This window comes from Hyperoodon ampullatus (assembly GCF_949752795.1).
Source record: "Hyperoodon ampullatus genome assembly, chromosome: 10".
NCBI lineage: Eukaryota > Metazoa > Chordata > Mammalia > Artiodactyla > Ziphiidae > Hyperoodon > Hyperoodon ampullatus.
In genome coordinates this window covers 54,091,483-54,111,476 of record NC_136923.1, presented here as the reverse complement: position 1 = coordinate 54,111,476, position 19,994 = coordinate 54,091,483, and the positions used below count along the sequence as shown (strand labels likewise).

At 37.3% G+C, this 19,994-nt stretch overlaps 2 protein-coding genes across 2 annotated transcripts in view; one reads left to right on the top strand and one right to left on the bottom strand.

Annotated features, from left to right (window-relative positions):
• STT3B (STT3 oligosaccharyltransferase complex catalytic subunit B) overlaps positions 1 to 19,994 on the top strand; it is a gene marked incomplete at its 5' end in the record, with an annotated part of 101,191 nt that overhangs the window by 38,563 nt on the left and 42,634 nt on the right. Inside the window, 2 exons of the mRNA XM_079712297.1 lie at positions 13,996 to 14,104; positions 17,547 to 17,834. Coding sequence (XP_079568423.1) covers positions 13,996 to 14,104; positions 17,547 to 17,834 — 397 coding nt within the window. The remainder of the gene's footprint in view (positions 1 to 13,995; positions 14,105 to 17,546; positions 17,835 to 19,994) is intronic.
• Positions 7,200 to 7,505, bottom strand: LOC307059577 (non-histone chromosomal protein HMG-14-like; the record flags this gene model as incomplete). Its single annotated transcript, XM_079713658.1, has 1 exon — positions 7,200 to 7,505. The coding sequence occupies one exon, from the start codon at positions 7,503 to 7,505 to the stop codon at positions 7,200 to 7,202; it is 306 nt and encodes a 101-aa protein (XP_079569784.1).

The following is a 19,994-nucleotide window of genomic DNA, read 5'->3' as shown; positions in this document are numbered from 1 at the left end:
TAAGTTTAAACTAAATTATCATGAAAAAGAAAATAATATCTTTATGACCTTGGGACAATAAAAGACTTTTTTAACCAGAAAAAAAGCACTAACTCACAGCAAAAAAAATTGATAAATTAGGTTTTATGTCAAGAATTTCTGTTCTTCAAAAAATACCATCATGAGTGAAGAGAAGCTATGAATGAGAACAGTTTACAACTCACATAACCGACGAACAATATGAAGAACTTAGTCAAATTAACTAGAAAAAATGTGCAGAGTACTTCAATACATACTTCAGAGGAAATTTAATGACCATTAAATACATGAAAAGTGTTACCCTCACAAGACATCATAGAAATGCAAATTACCATTGTTGGCAAAAATTGTTTGATAATCCTAAATGTTGGTAATGTTACTAAGCAGCAAGAACTCTTGGGTAGGGTATCCACCTTTTATTTATCTCTATAGTCAGTTCATTTAGCTGTCAGACAGGGCTGATGAGTTTAGTGGTAGTGGTGTGTTGTATGGGGGGAGAATAGGGGGGAGGTACTGTATTACGGGCCTAAGAAGAAGATAGTGACTACTACTACTTTCAAAGTGCTCAGTGAAATAAGAGTGTGCTGCCCTTTACTAAAGTCCTGTTATTTCACTTCCAGGCGATAAGAAGGGAAACCCATAAGGACATTCAGTAAACTATTCACAGTACTGGGTTGGAAACTGGGCCAGAAAATAGGATAGAAAAATGAACGGCCAATCGGACAGGAAGAAGTTAACTGAGAATCAAAGAAAATGAGTTTGTAAGAGTGAGTTGGGACTTCCCTGGCAGTCCAGTGGTTAAGACTCCGTGCTTCCAGTGCAGGGGGGCACGGCTTCGATCCCTGGTCAGGGAATTCAGATCCCACAAGCTGCATGGCGCGGCCAAAAAAAAAAAAAAGAGTTAAGGGAGTTGTGGGAGCCTTGCATACCAGGATTGACTTGATTCTGGGGATAAAATAGGACTAAACACATTCTACATCCATTTATGTTTAGTTTTTAGATACTTTGACTAGATTTTCAGTAGAATCTTAATGAGCTTGCTTGTTTGTTTTAACTCTTTAATTTTGCCTTCAGGCTTAGATCTCAGGAAGTATGGACTAAATTGGTTTTAGTCTTTAACTTTGGGGATACCATTTAAAATTGACGTTAGGTAGCTATCTGGGAAGCTATGTAGAGTGTATTTCATCTCCATTTAAAAACATATTTATGAAATCAGTTATTCATTCAACAAATACTTGAGGGCTGCTATGTACCACATACTATGCGAGGTGTTGGAGACATGTGGTTTCCTCGTGGGAGTATTTATCTAGTGTGGTAAATATTAAGTAAACTAATGTGAAATTGCACCTGTGGCAAGTGCTAGAAGAAAAAAGTACATTGAACCTTTTCTGTCAACAGCATCCCTTAGAAATGTGCTGAAGTTTGAAGAATTAGTTATTTAGGCTAAGAGGGGAGATAGCAGTGATACAGGGGGAAGGAACGGGCAGTCTGAAGTTCCTGAGGTCAGAGGGGATAAGATGAGTCTGGAGGACTGAAGGATGGGTATATGGAAAGCAGGGAGATAGTAAGGTGTGAGATGAGGCTAGAGTTATGTAAGAGCTAGAGTGTGTGTGGCTTTGATTATGTTAAGTGAAGTGTCGTTCCTTTTAATTTTAAGAGATGACGCCCTTGAATAGTTCAGCAGAGGGTTGCAATATGATCACATTTACATTTTGAAAAGATGTTCTTTGTTTTTGTTTTTGTTTTTGTTTTGTGGTACGCGGGCCTCTCACTGTTGTGGCCTCTCCCGTTGTGGAGCACAGTCTCCGGACACGCAGGCTCAGCAGCCAATGGCTCACGGGCCCAGCCACTCCGCGGCATGTGGGATCTTCCCGGACCGGGGCACAAACCCGTGTCCCCTGCATCGGCAGGCGGACTCTCAACCGCTGCGCCACCACGGAAGCCCAAAGATGTTCTTTGTTGAGAAACAGTATACAGATTGGAGAATTAGGACGTGGGCAAAATGGATGTAGGGGGATGAGTTAGGGGGTACTGCAGTAGTCTAGTTTAAAAAATGATAGCTTGGATTACAGTGCTAGTATCAGAGTAGGAAAGAGTGGACAAATTTCAAGGATATTTAAGTAGTAAAATAACCTGGTTGTGATCTGTGTATAGGATGTGAGAGGGAAGGAGCTCTCCAGGATGACACCTAGATTTTTGGCTTTTTCAATTTAGGTAGTAATTAGATAGAAAATACTAAAAGCAGACACAGTGTATGTATTTGTTTTGGGGGTGGATAGGTGGTGTCCAATCATGAGTTTAGTTGGATATTGAGTTTGAGATGCCTTTGTGACATTCAAGGGAAAAAAAATGTAGACAGGGAGATAACATTGGCAAATTGTGGGCATACTGATAATAATTGAAGACCCAGGTATGACTGACATCGCTTGGGGGAGAGTTACAGTTAATGAGAGGATCTTCGGTAGAGGAGGCTGCCTGTACAGAAAGCAGAGAAGAGGGTTGGAGATGTGGGGTAAAAAAACAGGAGACTATTGTAGTTATACAAGCCAAGGAAGAGAATGAACAGAGAGGGAGAGGCCAAGAATTATGCAAAATGGAAAGTTAAAAATACCACTGAGAACAATTTTGATTATGAAGTTGGAACCCCATGTATCTTAGTTTTAAGAACATATTAATCTCTTGGAGTCCATTTTTTTAAGTGAAAAATTGCGTTTAAAATTTTAAATCCTGATTCTTGTTAAAATACTAGGCCTTTTTTCATTGAACTATTTTCACAGGTTTGGGGGATGTTACTTACTTTTCCTGTTGTGTACTTCCTAATGGTGCTCCTCTACCTCCTATAGTTTGTAACCGTCCTTTATGAGCTCATTTGAGTCTCAAGTTATTTTTGGTTTTTGCTTTTACTGTTAATCCAAGTTTTTGGACCTTGGTTTCAGTGTTAACTTCTTGATTTGGAGATCCCTTGTAAATTTAGACTAACGTGTGGTACAAATGTTAAGAGTTTACCTTTTTTATGGGAGTCTTTCTTCCCTTGGGAGGAGAAAAATTTAGCCACTTCCATGCTGGTGGATACACTGTTTTTCATTTCTGAAGGGATAGTCTTCCCATGGTCCCACCTATAAGTACAATAAATACTTTGTTTCTAGCATTTGGAGGTTTCACTTTTAAAATTAGCTCTGGTACTTTCTTTTAGAGGGTGTTTAGCATTTCTAGCACTAACTTAGATTTCCAGAATTGTTGCTGGAAAACAAATGTTGTTTTAAGTTCTGAGTTTAAAATCCTTTTTCCTTAGTCAGAAATTTTGGTATATTATTCCATTGCCTGTATAACATTCAGTGATTCCAGTTGACGGATATATTCCTTTGGAGAAAATCTGTTTATTTTCTATGAATGATTTTAAGTTGCACTTTATCCTTAGCGTTTTGAAATTTATTGAGAGGTGTATGTAGTTTTTTGTGTTTTTTCCTAATCATCTGTGGGGCATAATGATTCTTCTTTTAAGATTAAATGTAAAAACTGGATTTACCTTTAGACTTCTTAATTTTTTCATAATACTTCTTTTCAGCTTTATTGAGATATAATTGACAAAGTTGTATATATTTAATGTGTACTGCATGATGATTTGAGATATACATACACATTGTGAAATCATTACCACAATCATAACACATCCGTCACCTCACATAGTTTCTTTCTTTCTTCCTTTCTTTTTTTTTTGGTGAGAGCTCTTAAGATCTCATCTCCTCTTACCAAATTTCAATTATACAATACAGTACGTATTACTAACTACAGTCACCTTGTCATACATTAGATCCTTAGAATTTATTCATGTTATAACTGAAGTTTGTACCCTTTGACCTACCTCTCCCCATTTGTCCCATCCCCCATCCTCTGGCAGTCACCATTATATTCTCTTTCTGAGTTAAACTTTTTTTTTTTTTTGCGTTACGCGGGCCTCTCGCTGTTGTGGCCTCTCCCGTTGCGGAACACAGGCTCTGGACGCGCAGGCTCAGCAGCCATGGCTCACGGGCCCAGTCGCTCCGTGGCATGTGGGATCTTCCCTGACCGGGGCACAAACCCGCGTCCCCTGCATCGGCAGGCGGACTCTCAACCACTGCGCCACCAGGGAAGCCCTCTGAGTTAAACTTTTTTTTAAAAAAAGAGTTCACATATAAGTGATACCATACAGTATTTTTCTTTTTCTGTCTGGCTTATTTCACTTAGCATAAATGCCTTCCAGGTTCATACATGTTGTCACAAATTGGCAATGGCAAGATTTCCTTCCTTTTTGTGGCTGAATAGCATTCCATTATATAAATGTGTAATGACATTTTCTTTATCCATTCATCCATCAACAGACACTTTGGTTGTTTACATATCTTGGCTATTATGTATGTATGTCTTTATTTATTTTAATTTTTGGCTATGTCGGGTCTTAGTTGTGGCACACGGGATCTTCGTTGTGGTATGTGGGATCTTTTGTTGCACACCCGGGCTCTTTGTTGCAGCACATGGGCTTCTCTCTAGTTGTGGCGCGTGGGCTCTGTAGTTTGTGGCATGTGGGCTCTGTAGTTTGTGGCATGTGGGCTCATTAGTTGTGGCGCGCAGGCTCATTAGTTGTGGCGCACAGGCTTAGTTGCCCCGCAGCATGTGGGATCTTAGTTCCCCAACCAGGGATCCAACCCACGTCCCCTGCATTGGAAGGCGTATTCTTTATCACTGGACTACCAGGGAAGTCCCTGTCTTGGCTATTATGAATAATGCTGCAGTGAACATGCAAGTGCTGATATCTCTTCTATATACTGATCTTGCTTCCTTTGCGTATACAGTTGACCCTTGAGCAGTGCAGGTTTGAACTACATGGGTCTACTTATATGTCGGTACTTGTCACTGATAAATACAACCTGCAGTTGGTTGAATCTGCAGATGCAGAGGAACTGCAGATGTGGAGGAACCAAGTATATGGAGGACTCACTATAAGTTATATGCAGATTTTCAACTACAGAGGCTTGATGCCCCTAACCCCCACATTGTTCAAGGGTCTACTCTATACCCAGAAGAAGGATTTCTGGATCACATGATAGTTCTGCTTTAAAAAATTTTAAGGAATTTCTACACTATTTTCCATAATGGCTGTATGAATTTACATCCCCACCAACAGTATACCAAGGGTTCCCTTTTTTCACATCCTTGACAGCATTTGTTACCTCTTTACTTTTTGATAGTAGCCACGCTAACAGATGTGAGGGTGTTTCTCATTGTGGTTTTCAGTTGCATTTCTCTGATACTGAGCACCTTTCATATACCTAACTGGCTATTTGTATATCTCTGGGAAAATGTCTTTTCAGGTTCTTTGACTTCTTTGACCATTTATTAATCAGATTTTTTGTGGGTTTTTGTTTTTTGGCTTTTTTTTTTTTTCGCTATTGAAAGGTATGAGTTCCTTATGTGTTTTAGATATTAACCCCTTATTAGATATATGGTTTGCAAACATTTTCTCTCATTCCATAGGTTGCCTTTTCATATTGTTTATTCTTTCCTTTGCTATGCACAGCCTTTTAGCTTGATACAGTCCCAGTTGTTCATTTTTGCTTTTGTTGCCTGTGTTTTTGGCATCGTATGCCCAAAAGTCATTGCCAAGGCGCATGTCAAGGAGATTTTTCTCTGTTTTCCTCTAGGGTTTTTATGGTTTCAGATCTTACATTGAAGTCAATAATGCATTTCAAGTTGATTTTTGTGTATGGTGTAAGATAAAGGTCCAGTTTCATTCTTTTGCATATATGAATAACATCCAGTTTTCCAATACCATTTATTTGAAGTGACTATTCTTTCTTCATTGTTTGTTCTTGGTGCCCTTGTCAAAGATTAGTTAACTGTAATAGTGTGGGTTTATTTCTGGGCTCTGTGTTCTGTTCCAAAGGTCTGTGTGTCTTTTTTTATGCCAGTACCATACTGTTTTGTTACTATAGCTTTGTAACATAGTTTGAAATCAGGGAGTGTGATACTTCCAGTTTTGTTGTTATTTCTCAAGGCTGCTTTGGCTATTCAGTGTCTTTGGGAGTTCCATGCAAATTTGGGGTTATTTTTCTATTTCTGTGAAAAATGCTATTGTAATTTTTTTAGGGATTACACTGAATTTGTAGATTGCTTTGGGTTATATGGACATTTTAACAATACTATTGATAATTCTTCCAATCCGTGAGCACATAATATCTTCCCATTTATTTGTGTCTTCTTTCATCAGTGTATTATAGTTTTCAGTGTACAAGTTTTTCACCTTCTTGGTTAAATTTATTGTTAAATATTTTATTGATTTTTATACTGTTGTAAGGGGGATTGCTTTTTTTTATGTGCTTCAAGAAAGTCTTTCATAATTGAGATTTTATTGGTTGTTTTGAGGATCAGTACATAGACATTTCAATTTGTACACAATTCTCAACATACATACCAAAAATCTAAAAAATCATGTAGTTGTGATTCTTTTCTGAACAGTTATTCCAGTGACTTTCCAGCTTAAAATTTGGAGGCAAATTTTCCTTCACAGGATATGAAGTACCAATATCTTCAAATATTGATATGCTGTTACATCGTAAGTGCCACTAATTCACAATTTAATATCATATACACTACATACTCAAATTGTCAGTCATTCACAGCACATTAACAGTTACTAGAAGAACTGGACTACCATGACCAAAGATGTTACATAGTGCACAAAATTCTGCCCAGGAGAGACAAGACCAAGGAGTGAGTGGTTTGCTTTAGGAAACAATTATACCAAAAACAACATGGGAAGAGAAGTAATTTAAAGTGTTTAAGACATTAAATGCACAGCTGACTCCAAACTGCCATTTAGTATGCTTTGTATTATAAGATATAAAAGCTACCTTCCATCTGTGGAATCTTAAGCTGACACCCAAGATAATCAAAGCCTCCCATATTCAATATCCCAGTATTTTCTGGTTGTACCAAAAAATAAGCAACCAGCAAATGATTTCACCTCTTAAAAAAAAACATTTACACTAAATGCTTTTTTTAAGCTACTAAAAATCTTGCATTTACAAAATAGTTGATAACAGAGCTACTAAAAAACTTGCACTTACAAAATAGTTGATAACATTATTCCTCTGGATTGTATAAGAAGGGAGACAGGGACCACTGATAGGACCAGGGGTGTGATATTAATCAGACTTGGCTTCTTTCTCTCCTGCTTCATCAGAAGCTGGCCTCTCCTCGTTTTTAGTTTCTCCATTTTCTGCAGGTAAGTCTTCTTTAGTCTCTTGGTTAGCTACTTCAGCCTGTTTTGCCTTTGCTCCCCTTTTTCCCTTTGGTTTGCACGTTTTGTCTGAAGATGTATCCTTTCCTGCTGCCTTTTTTGGCTTCGTTTCCACTTTTGCAGGAGCCGGTTTAACTGACAACCTTGCCAATCTTCTCTTGGGCTCGTCCTTCACCACCCCCTCAGTGGAGCTGACCTTCCTTCTGGGCATTGTGGCGGTGGAGCAGGCATGTGCCGGGCGCCTGTGGGCCGCGGCACGCTGAGAGCCTTTGCGAAGCTGGGCTGCCTGGCCGCTGCCGCTCCTCCTGCCGCCCGAGCTGCTGGGACCCGCAGCGGGGGCGGTGGGAGAACCCGGGATTGCTTTCTTAATTTATCAGATAATTCATAGTTAGTGTATAGAAATGCAACTGATTTTTTAAATGTTGATCTTGTATCCTTGGTGAAGCCTTCAGAGTTTTCTGTGTATAGGATCATGTTATCTGCAAACAGACAATTTAAATTCTTCCTTCCCAATTTGGAAGCCTTTTATTTCTTTTTCTTATCTAATTGCTCAGGTTAGGACTGTGTTGAAAAGAAGAGTGAGAGTGGGCATTCTTGTTTTGTTCCTGATCTTAGGGGAAAAGCTTTCAACTTTTCACCATTGAGTATGATGCTAGCTGTGGGCTTGTCATCTATGGTCTTTATTATTTTGAGGTGCGTTTCTTCTATACCTAATTTTTTTAGTTTTTGTCATGAAAGGATGTTGAATTTTGTCAGAGGCCCTTTCTGCCTCTGTTGAGATGATCATACGATTTTTATCCTTCATTCTGTTAATTTGATATCACATTTATTAATTTTCGTATGGTGAACCATCCTTGACTCAGGGGTAAGTTCCAGTTAATTATGGTGTATGATCCTTTTAATGTGCTGTTGAATTTGATTTGCTGGTATTTTCTTGAGGATTTTTGCATCTTTGTTCATCAGGGACCCTGGCCTGTCGTTTTCTTGTTGTGTCGTTGTCTGACTTGGGTATCAGGGTAATGCTGGTCTTGTAAAATGATTTTGAAGGGTTTCTTCTTTAATTTTTTGGAAGAGTTTGAGAAGGATTGGCATTCATTCTTCTTTAAATGTTTGGTAGAATTCACCAGTGAAGCCATCTGGTCCTAGGCTTTTCTTTGAATCAGTGATCAAAACCCCCCAGCAGTCACCTTACTCGTTATTGATCTGTTCAGATTTTTAAATTTCTTCCTGGTTCAGTCTTTGATGTAAGTTGTATGTTTCTAAGACTCTGTCCATTTCTTCTGGGTTATCCAATTTGTTGGTGTATAATTGTTCATAACAATCTGTTTTGATCCTTTGTGTGTCTGTGGTATTAGTTGTAACGTTTCCTCTTTCATTTCTGATTTTGTCTTCTTTTTTTTCTCTTAGTCTAGCTAAAGGTTTGTTAATTTTGCTTATCTTTTTTTAAAAAAAGTTGAACAAAACTTCATTTTTTTTCTTCTCTTTTTCTAGTCTCTATTTCATTTATTTCTGCTCTGATTTTTGTTATTTCCTTCTTTCTGTTTTTTGGGCATAATTTATTCTTTTTCTAGTTCCTTGAGGTATAAAGTTAGGCTGTTTATTTGAGGTCTGTTTTTTATTAATGCCAGTGTTTACTGCTATAAACTTCTGTCTTAGATTGCTTTTGCTGCATTTTGGTATGTTGTGTTTCCATTTGTGTTTATCTCAAGATACTTAAAAATTTTTCTTTTTATTTCTTTGACCCATTGATTGTTCAGGAAAATACTGTTCAATTTCCACATATTTGCGAATTTTCTAGCTTTCTTACTCATTTCTAATTTTATATCATTATGGTCAGAAAAGATATTTGGTATAATTTCTGTCTTAAGTTTGTTAAAACTTGTTTTGTGGCCCAATATGTGATCTATCCTGGAGAATATTCTGTATGTACTTAAGAAGAATGTGTGCTCTGCTGTTAGATGGAATGTTCTCTGTTAGATCCATTTGGTTTAAAGCGTAGTTCAAGTCCAGTATTTCCTTATTCTTACTCTCTCTTTCTGATCTATTCATTGAAAGTAGGGTATTAAAGCCTGCTACTATTATTGCATTGCTGTCTATTTCAATTGTTATATACTCTTGATCAGTTGATCCACTTATCATTCTATAATGAATGACCTTTTGTCTCTGTTAAAATTTTTGATTTATAGTTTATTCTGTTGGATAAAAGTATAGCCATTCTTGATCTCTTCTGCTTTACGTTTGCATAGAATTTTTTTCCATCTCTCCACTTTCAGCCTATGTGTATCCTTAAAGCTGAAGTGAGTTTCTGTTAGCATATGTTTGAGTCTTGTGGGGTTTTTTTTAGGAAAATTTTTTAAATTTTATTTATTTATTCTTGTCTGCGTTGGGTCTTCATTTCTGTGTGAGGGCTTTCTCTAGTTGTGGCAAGCGGGGGCCACTCCTCATCGTGGTGCGCGGGCCTCTCACTATTGCGGCCTCTCTTGTTGCGGAGCACAGGCTCCAGATGCGCAGGCTCAGTAGTTGTGGCTTCCGGGCCCAGCCGCTCTGCGGCATGTGGGATCCTCCCACACCAGGGCTCGAACCCGTGTCCCCTGCATTAGCAGGCAGATTCTCAACCACTGCGCCACCAGGGAAGCCCTGAGTCTTGTGTTTTTAATATATTTACCCACTCTATGTCTTTTGATTGGAGAATTTAATCCATTTACGTTCAAAGTGATTACTGATAAAGACTTAACAACTGCCATCTTGTTAATTGTTTTCTAGTTCCTTTGTTCCTTTCTTCTTGTGCTGTCTTCCTTTGTGATTTGATAGTTTTCCTTAGCAGTATTCTTTGATTCTTTTCTCTTTATCTTTTTATATCTACTATAGGTTTTTGCTTTATGGCTACCCTGAGGTTTACATAAAACATTTTATGATTATAACAGTCAACTTTAAGCTAATAATTTGATTCAGTTGCATGCAAAATCTCTATTCTTTTACACCCCCCCTTCAATTATGTTATAGATGTCATAATCTTTTTATGTTGTGTATTTAACAAATTATTGTAGCTATAGATATTTATGTCTTTCAACCTTTATACTAGTTAAGTGATTTATACACCATTACAATAGTAGAATCTTCTGAATTTGATTACATACTTATCTTACTAGTGAGTTTTATACTGTTATATATGTTTTTATGTTACAAATTATTGCCCTTTCATGCTAGCTTGAAGGACTCCCTTTAGCATTTCTTATAAGTCAGGTGTGGTAGTGAGGAACTCCTTCAGTGTTTGTTTTTTTGGTTTTTTGTTTCTTTGGGAATATCTTTATGAAGGACAGCTTTGCTGAATATTCTTGGTTGGCAGTTTTTTTCTTCAAGCACTTTGACTATATATATGCTATTCTGGTGCAAGGTTTCTGCTGAGAAATCTGCCAATAGCCTTATGTGGGTCCCATGTATAAGTTTTTTACTCTTGCTTTCAAAATTCTCTCTTTGTCTTTGATTTTTGACAGTTTTATTATAATGTCTCTCAGTGGAGTCCTGTATGGGTTGAATATGTATTGGTACCTATGAACATCACATGCCTGGATGACCGTCAGTTTCTCTCCCCAGATTTGGAAAGTTTTTAGCCATTATTTATTTAAACAAGCTTTCTACCCCTTTCTCTCCTTCTAGAACTCTGATAATGCAGCCATCATTACCCTTGATGCATAGTTAATGTAGGCTATTTTTCACTTTTTTTTCCCCTCTGCCCTGATAGTTTCAAGTAACCTCTCTTCTAGTTCTCAGATTCTTTCTTCTGCTTGTTCATGTCTGCTGTTGATATTCTCTGCTGCATTTTTTTTTCATTTTATTCATTGTATTTATCAGCTCCAGTATTCTCTTTGGTTTTTTTTTTTTTTATATAATTTCTGTCTCTCTTTTGGACTTCTTATTTTGATCACGTATTGTTTTCCTGATTTGTTGAGTAGTCTTTCTGGGTTCTCTTGTAGCTTGCTGAGCTTCCTTAAAACAATTACTTTGAAATCTTTGTCAAGCAGTTCATAGATCTGTTTCTTTGTGCTCAGTTACTAGAAAATGATTGTGTTCCTTTGGTGGTGTCATGTTTCCTTGATTTTTTTTCACTTTTGTTGTAGCCTTGCATTTATGCCTGCCCATTTGATGGAGTGGTTTTGGTCGGGAAAGACCTTTACCTGCGGGTAAGTGTGAGGGTGCCAGCTGAATAGGCTGTGGCAGTTCTTACTCTGGGGAAGATCCAGGGGTGTAGTCTTTGTGCAGCTCCAACAACTGAGGTCAGTGTTAGTGAAGATTGCAGGGGTCCTCAATGGCCAAGGCAGCAAGTGTCCATGGGGCTGTTAAGGGCTGTTGGGGACCTTCTGGTCTCTTTTTCTCCCACAGGGAGTTGTTGTGGCCAAGGGGATCTCTCTTGGCACCAGGTCCAGCTCACAGGTGTCCTCTTAATCATGGTAGTACTGATGAGTGCCCATGGAGTAGCCATGGAGCTGGCGTCTGGAGCTCAGGCACACACAAAGCAGCTGCAGAGCTGGAGTCTGAAGTGTAAGCACTTACAGAGAAACAGTGGTTCTGGAGTCCGGAGCATTTGTGGGATTAGGGGGTTGTGGCAGCCCTGGTCCTGGGGCAGCGCAGCAGTAGCTCTTTATTGCTGGTGACAGAACTGTGTCTCCCTCTCCAGGGGCCCTGTGGCAGTGATGGCTTTTGGTGAAAGCTGCTGTTGTCCTCTGCAGAGCAGGCCACTGGAGTTTGTCCTGATGAATACTTACAGGGTTCTCCTTTGTGAAAGCTGTCATGGGTGCTGTTGTCCTCAGTTGAAGAGCCTGCCTAGGTCCTCCACAGAGCATACCACACTGGGCACTGCAGTGGTCCTGCCACATGGCTGATACTGATAGCCTCTACCCTTCTTTGTTCCTGGCTGTCTCTAGATGTCTCAGCTAAGCCTGTCTCCCTAGTGATCCTTCTGTATGGTTGCTTTCCATTTTTTGCTTCATTGTGCTGCTGTGGGATCTCAGTTCTGCATGAGCCTCCTGGGGATATTTTCCGTCACGGATAGCTGTCTATTTCTTATTTTTTGTTGGGGGTATGAAGGCTGGTATCTCCTACTGCGTCATCTTTCTAATGCCACCCCTCAGAATACTTTGTCTTGTTACTAATTTGCTTTGCATCTTTGACCTTTTTACTATTTAGCCCATCCTTTATTTTGTTTATCTTAACAGTCATTTAACATTCAAAAACTTAAAATAGTGCTTTTATCATAGATCTTTATTTCACAGTAATAGTAGCAGTAGCCTCTGAGTGCTTTAGAGACATATTGTTTACTTATCATAGCCACCTTATTGACATAGGTACTATTGTTATCCCTTTTTTACAGACGAAGAAACCAGAGCACAGAGAGACCATGAGTCGTTTGCCCAACAAGGGTCACATAGCAAATAAGTATGGAACTAAGATATTCAAACTCAGGCAGTGTGATTCTAACACTCGTAGTCTTGACCTCTAGGATATGCTTCCTTTCAGGCTGCTGTGGCTTATCTCATTTCTGAAGATATTCCTATTTCTGTTTTCTATGGTATTAGTTCTTCCACTCATTGATTTCGATGCTTAGATTTCATATTGTCTACTTTTCTTAAATGTTTGGTTTTTGGATGTGTGCTTATTTTTGTATTTGATCAAGTCTGTCTACAAATACTTCAGTGTTTGTATCTAGTGATTATGGGAGGGAGAGTCATGGCTTGCTATTGGGAAGGATATATCAAGCTGAATTTGGATATGAGGATTTCCTATTCATCTTCTTTCTGTCAAGCACTATTTCACTTTTTGAATCACTTGTCTACGTGTATTGCAGGTACCTTTGAGGCCCACTTCCTTGCTTGGCAGTGGTAGGGCAAGGGGATCCACCTGCCTGGCTGTTCCTAATGCTCATTACCCTGAGGATTGCTGCAGGATTTTCTCTTGCCCCCCTGCCCCATAACAACTTTATACTAAACATGGAACATCCTGGAAACTCCTCCCATTCCCCCACCCCCCCAACACACACACACATACTATAGTTTGCAGTTTACTTCTGGTTGCAGTTTGGGCTGTGGCTTCTTCCATCTCATTTCTTCTCATTTGTTTTTTTGTCTTTCATTGATGAAATTTCTCATTTGTTAAGGTCATGTTCTTGTTTTAAAGTGCTGTTACAGTTCATCTCCCATGGTTTTAGTGCTACTGTAACTTATTCTTTATTTCTGTAATTTTTAGGGTTATAGGATTGGAGGCAATTATGTTGAATGTGCATCCTTCATTTTGATGCTATTTTCTGTCAGTGGTTTTTAATCTTTTGAGAGTCATTGACTTCTTTGACCATTTGGTAAATTGTATGTACCCTCACTTTTTAAAAATTCAAATGCATAGCTGTCTGCTATCTGTACCCCAGGCAATGGCCAAATTTTGAGCATTACTGTTTTGGTAGAGTTGTTTTTTTTGGGGGGAGGGGGGGACTTTGTTTTTAGTTATATTTAGAGGTATTAGCCTGAGGTATTAGCCTATTTCTTGGAAAATAATGTGTTACTTAGGTTTAAGGAAAATTGTTATAAAAGATGTATTTATGTAGCCATAGAGCTATATATAAAGAGTTAAATATAAAGTATAATATTAGAAAGATAGAGCTATTTTTTTCTAGTAAAGTTTTATAACGTTTCTTTTTTTCCTGTTTTCTCTAGGTTTAATTATAGATCAACACACTATCTTGCATCTCATGGGTTCTATGAATTTTTAAATTGGTTTGATGAAAGAGCATGGTATCCACTAGGAAGAATAGTCGGTGGTACTGTAAGTATATTTGTAGTTATTTATGTTAGTCTTAAAATTTTGCAGTTATTTGAGTAAATCATTAATCACTAAGGTGGTGGCAATTCTTGAAAGCTTTGTATAGTTAACTAACACATTTTTCTGTGGCTGATTAGTATTTAACTTGCTAAATCTCTTTTCTTGACCCTCTTCTTCCCACTCTCACCCTCCAACCTGTTTTTGGGTTACCTCATACTAGCCACTATTTCTGACAAGTGGATCTCTTGTCACACAGTTAAGTTCAGGTTATTTGTATGTTTTTGTTTTGTTCTATAACAACTTTATTGAAAAAAGTTTTTGGAAGGAAATAGAAATGTAGAAGAATCAGATAATTCTAATTTTCCAGGTCCCAGTTACTCGAGGTAATTGAGTATTGATCATTGTTCATGGGGAATTATAATGTCCAGAAGATGATATAAGAGAAAATATTTTTAGGATTTGGGATGTAAGGAGAATGCTGAAGAGAAAATGAAAGACAAGACACCTATTTGGGCAATATATATGTGTAGTATTTTTTTCTGGATCAGTTTTGTCAGAGGTTTATCAATTTTAGTAGATTTCTTAACCCAAAGAAACTTTGACTTTGTTGATTATTAAATATTTGCCTTCTCTTATGTTAATTTCCATTTATTTCCTTCCTCCCACTTTCTTGAGTTTGTTTTGATGTTTTTATCTGTCCTCCTGATACAGTTTGCTCAGTAATTTTCAACATTTCTTTGTTATTAATGTATTCATTTTGAAGCTTTAAATTTCCCAATAATCACTTTTAACTACATTGCATAAGTTTTGATATGTAGTATTTTCATTATTGTTCAGGTCAAAGTGTATTTTAATTTCCACTATAATTTGCCCTGAGTCATGGGTTACTTGGGGTTGTATTTAACTTTTAAACATAATAGAATTTCCTAGTTATCTTTTTTTTGCTTTATACTTCCAACATATTATGGTTAGAGAACAAATTCTGTAATTTTAATCCTTTGAAATTTATTGAGACATGATTTGTGGCCCAAGATATAGCCAACTTTTATAAATGTTCCCTCTGTGTTTGGAAAGGAATATGTTCTCCGTGGTAGTCAGATGTTGTGTTTATAATCTGGGTCATCTTCTTATCTTTGATGTAAACAGATAAAGATACAGGAGAATAGTCATGAATTAGGGTGAATTAGAAAGGTATTGAATGGTGAGAGATGTGGTAGATGGCTGTATCTGTACTTGTGGGGTGAATGCTGTCATATACTTCGTTGTACTAGTCTTTGATTACTATAGCTTGTTTCCTGGTGTGTTTATAAATTTTTATCTTGAATTCACCCTCAATGAAGGCTTGTTTTCTGAGATTCCTGGTGTCTTGGTATTTGGGACCATCCTTATAATAATCTTTCTCATTTGCCTTTGCTGGAGCCCTTAGAGGTCTTACTGCTTTTAGGACAGTTTTTAGAGGTTATTTCTCAGCTTGAGGTTTTTTATACATGAAGTTGTTATAAATGTGGAGCCCATATTCACCCATGTGATGAATGAGTTTCTTATTTCTTATTTTGTTTCTGTTCAAAGCTTTGGAAGTAAGGCAAGAGTTCCTTACTGTTTCCCTTGATGGATGGGTAGAATTTGTCTAGTCTAGTTTCATAAACGGGCCCTGGCTTTGTGCTGGGCATTAGGCCTTTTCTTTGATCCCTGTGGTGAGTGGTAACTAACCCCCAACCTCGAGCACCTATATATCAAGCCTGCTTCGTTTTTGGTTTTTCTCTTTTTAGATTCCAACGGCATCAGTACCTAGTTTGAATCTCTTCTTTATGTTTGGAACCTGGAGGGTTCCCTTCCTTTTGAGCTTAAATATGCCTTTTTTGTTGTTGGGTGGTTTTATTTGTTTGTTTAGAGTTTTTTGGTCCTTTCATCTAGTACTTCTACATATTTTGGCTGTATTTCATATGTCAGTTCAGTCTGCCATATTTAGAGTATTTTCAAATTCATTTCCATTTTCTTTGAATATTGCTAACAAAATCATACACTGAGGCCTGGTATCGTATATGAAATGGAACAAAATTTTGATTTTTAAGAATGGTGATGGGCCTCCCTGGTGGCGCAGTGGTTGAGAGTCCGCCTGCCGATGCAGGGGATATGGGTTCGTGCCCCGGTCCGGGAGGATCCCATATGCCACGGAGCGGCTGGGCCCGTGAGCCATGGCCTCTGAGCCTGTGCATCCGGAGCCTGTGCTCCGCAACAGGAGAGGCCACAACAGTGAGAGGCCCGTGTACCGCAAAAAAAAAAAAAAAAAAAAAAAAAAAAAAAAAAAAAAAAAAAAAAAAAAAAAAAGAATGGTGATGATTGCCATACTTTTTCCCCCTTCCATTATCCCATTCGCCTTCTGTACATTCTATCGAGCATTCATTTTGTGCCAATCATTGTTCTCTGGATGCTGGGAAAATTTTTCTTGCTATTCTGGAGCTTATATTCTTGTGAGGGTGTTTAGTTAATAGACAAAAAATAAGTAAAATAAATAGTATGTGAAATGGTGATAAGTGCCATGGAGAAAAAGCAAGGGAGTTGGGTTAAAGACCATGGGGAGTTTGCAAGTTTAAATAGGGTAGCTAGGAAAGGAAATTTATAACATTCTTTGTAGTTTCAGTAATGGAGAAAGAAAAAAAATCTTTTAGGATTTAGATAAGGATGGAAGTATAAATACACATTTTAATCACCAAAGAATAGCTCAGAATTAATGTCCTATTTCTTGTTCTTTGAATCCTCTTAATGTTTCATGTTCTCTTCTAGAGGGAAGGTGAAGAATATAACTGTTAACTGGCCTATTCTAGTTTATTATTTCCTTTCTATCCTTAAATATTTTAAGAAGTGTAAAAAGTTCTAACCTTCCAGGAGTCTGAAAATATTATATCTGAATTCACCAACTAACTAGTCCTTCTTTTCCTAGCTAGAATTGTTTACTTTCCAAATCTTGGCTTTGAAAGAAGGGAAAAATCATTTATAAATACCACTTAAATAATATTGCACATAACTTTCTTTCATCTTCCGTCCTTTTTTCAGTCCCTTGAACACAAGTATAGGCAATGTTGGAGCACGTTAAAACTCCAAACTTAAGGATATGTTAGATTAGGACCCTGTTTTATAGTGAAAAGATAAGTGGGATCAATAAGAAAGTTACCTAGTTTGTCATTGTTAAACCTCTTCACTTTTAATCATTCATTCAATATGATCTTTCTTCTTTTGCTTAAATATGTATCTCTGAATATTAGATTTTTATTTGTATCTAATCCAAAAGAACATTAATTTTGTAATGTGTGAAGGCAAACCATTGTAAGAGCTTATTCTCAAACTTAGTATAAACAATATGTAATACTAAAGAAAGGAGCTTATGTTAGTGTTTTCAGCTACCTCATTTTATATGTAATTAAATTGTCCTTTTTTTTCTTCCTAGGTTTACCCAGGGTTGATGATAACAGCTGGCCTTATCCATTGGATTTTAAATACATTGAACATAACAGTTCACATAAGAGATGTATGTGTGTTCCTTGCACCAACTTTTAGCGGCCTTACATCTATATCTACTTTCCTGCTTACCAGAGAACTTTGGAACCAAGGAGCAGGACTTTTAGCTGCTTGTTTTATTGCTATTGTACCAGGTTACATTTCTCGGTCAGTAGCTGGATCCTTTGATAATGAAGGCATTGCTATTTTTGCACTTCAGTTTACATATTACTTGTGGGTAAGTAACACTTAATGTTATCATTAGTACCCATGAACTTTCTGCTGAAATGCTGTTGTGCAGCATTTGTCTTTTATCAATTATAGTTGTATACAGAGAACTCTGTTACTGTTTGTAACAAGTCATAGCTCCAATAAAGAGGCTATGAAAAAATACGCTCTTGATTTGGTTTCTTTTGTAGGGGAGAGAGGAGTCAAATACTTAGGAAAATGAAATGTGGTTCGGTGGCTTAGGATGTTGAATTCTGTTTGCGAAACTTGTATTATTTTACTGTTGCCAAGTTATTTCTTCCTTCCCAATCTGTATACCTTCTTTTTCCTTTTCTTGTGTTACCGTATTAGCTACTAATTCCTTTATGATGTTGAAAAGGAGTAGTGAGAGGAAACATCCTTGCCTTGTAGGTAATATTTATCAAGTTGAAGAAGTTCCACTCTATATCTGTCAATAGTTTGCTGAGAGATTTTATCATGAATGGATGTTGGATTTTGTCGAAAGCTTTTTCTCTATCTATTGATACACAGTTAACCCTTGAACAACACAGGTTTGAACTCTGCAGGTCCACTTATACACAGGTTTGTTTTTCAGTAAATACATACTACAGTACTACATGATCCAAGGTTGGTTGAATCCATAGATGTGGAACCACAGATTATGTAGGGCCTACTGTCAAGTTATATGTGGATTTTTGATACCAAGTGGGGGTGAGGGGGTCACTGCCCCAACCCCTGCCTTGTTCAAGGGTCAACTGTAGTTACATGATATTTTTCCTTTGACTTTTTGATGTCATGAATTACATTAATTGATTTTCAAATGTTGAGCCACTATATCATACCTGGAATAAATCTCACTTGGTCATGATATTGATATATAATTCTTATAACACATTGTTAGACTTGATTTCTTAATGTCTTGTTGAGGATTTTTGCATCCATGTTAACGAGAGAGATCTTGGTCTATAGTTTTCTTTTTTTGTAATGTCTTTGATTTTGACGTTAGGACAATGCTGGCCTTGTAGAATGAGTTAGGAAGTATTCCCTCTACTTCTGTTTGCTGAAAGAGGTAGAGTATTGCTCTTTTTTTTTTTTTTAATGTTTGGTAGAATTCACGAGTGAACCCACCTTGGCCTGGTGCTTTCTGTTTTGGAAGGTTATTAATTATTGATTGATTCCATTTCTTTAATAGAGCCCTATTCAGATTGCCTGTTTCTTCTTGTTTGAGTTTTGGGAGATTTCTTTCACAGAATTGGTCCATTTCATTTAGGTTATCAAGTTTGTGCACATAGAGTTGTTCATTGTATTCCTTTATTATCCTTTTAATACATGTCCATGGGATCTGTAGTGATGGTCCTTCTTTTATTTCCAGTATTAGTATTTGTGTCTTCCTTTTTTCTTAGCCTGGCTTAGCGGTGTATTGATTTTTGTTCATCTTCCAAAGAACCAGTTTGTGGTTTCATTGACTTTTCTCTATAAATTTCCTGTTTTCAACTTCATTGATTTCTGCCCTGATTCTTATTTCTTTTCTTCTGCTTCCTTTGGATTTAAATTGCCCTTCTTTTTCTAGTTTCCTAAGGTGGAAACTTAGATAATTGTCTTAGATCTATCTTTTCTGTTATATACATTCAGTGCTGTAAATTTCCCTATGAGCACTGCTTTCTCTACATCCCACAAATTTTGGTAAGTTGTATTTTCATTTTTATTTAGTTAACAATATTTGAAAATTTTTCTCGAGATTTTTTTATTTGACCCATTTATTTGTTTAAAGGTATGTTGTTTAATCCCCATTTATTTTGAGATTTTCCAGTTAATTTTCTGTTACTGATTTTTAGTTTAATTCCATTGTGGGCTGAGAGCAACACCTTACATGATTTTTATTCTTTCAAATTTGTTAAGATGTGTTTTATGGCCCAGATGTGGTTTACCTAGGTGAATGTTCCGTGTAGGCTTGAGAAGAATATGTATTCTGCTGTCCTTGGATGAAATCGAGTTTAGATGTCCATTATATCCAATATCCAGTTGATTGGTGGTGGTGTTGAGTTTCATGATTTTCTTAAATCATGAAAATCTTACTGATTTTCTACCTGCTGGATTCCTCCATCTGAGGTTGGGTTTTAAGTCTCCATTTATGGTAGTGGATTCATCCATTTACCCTCGTGGCTCTATC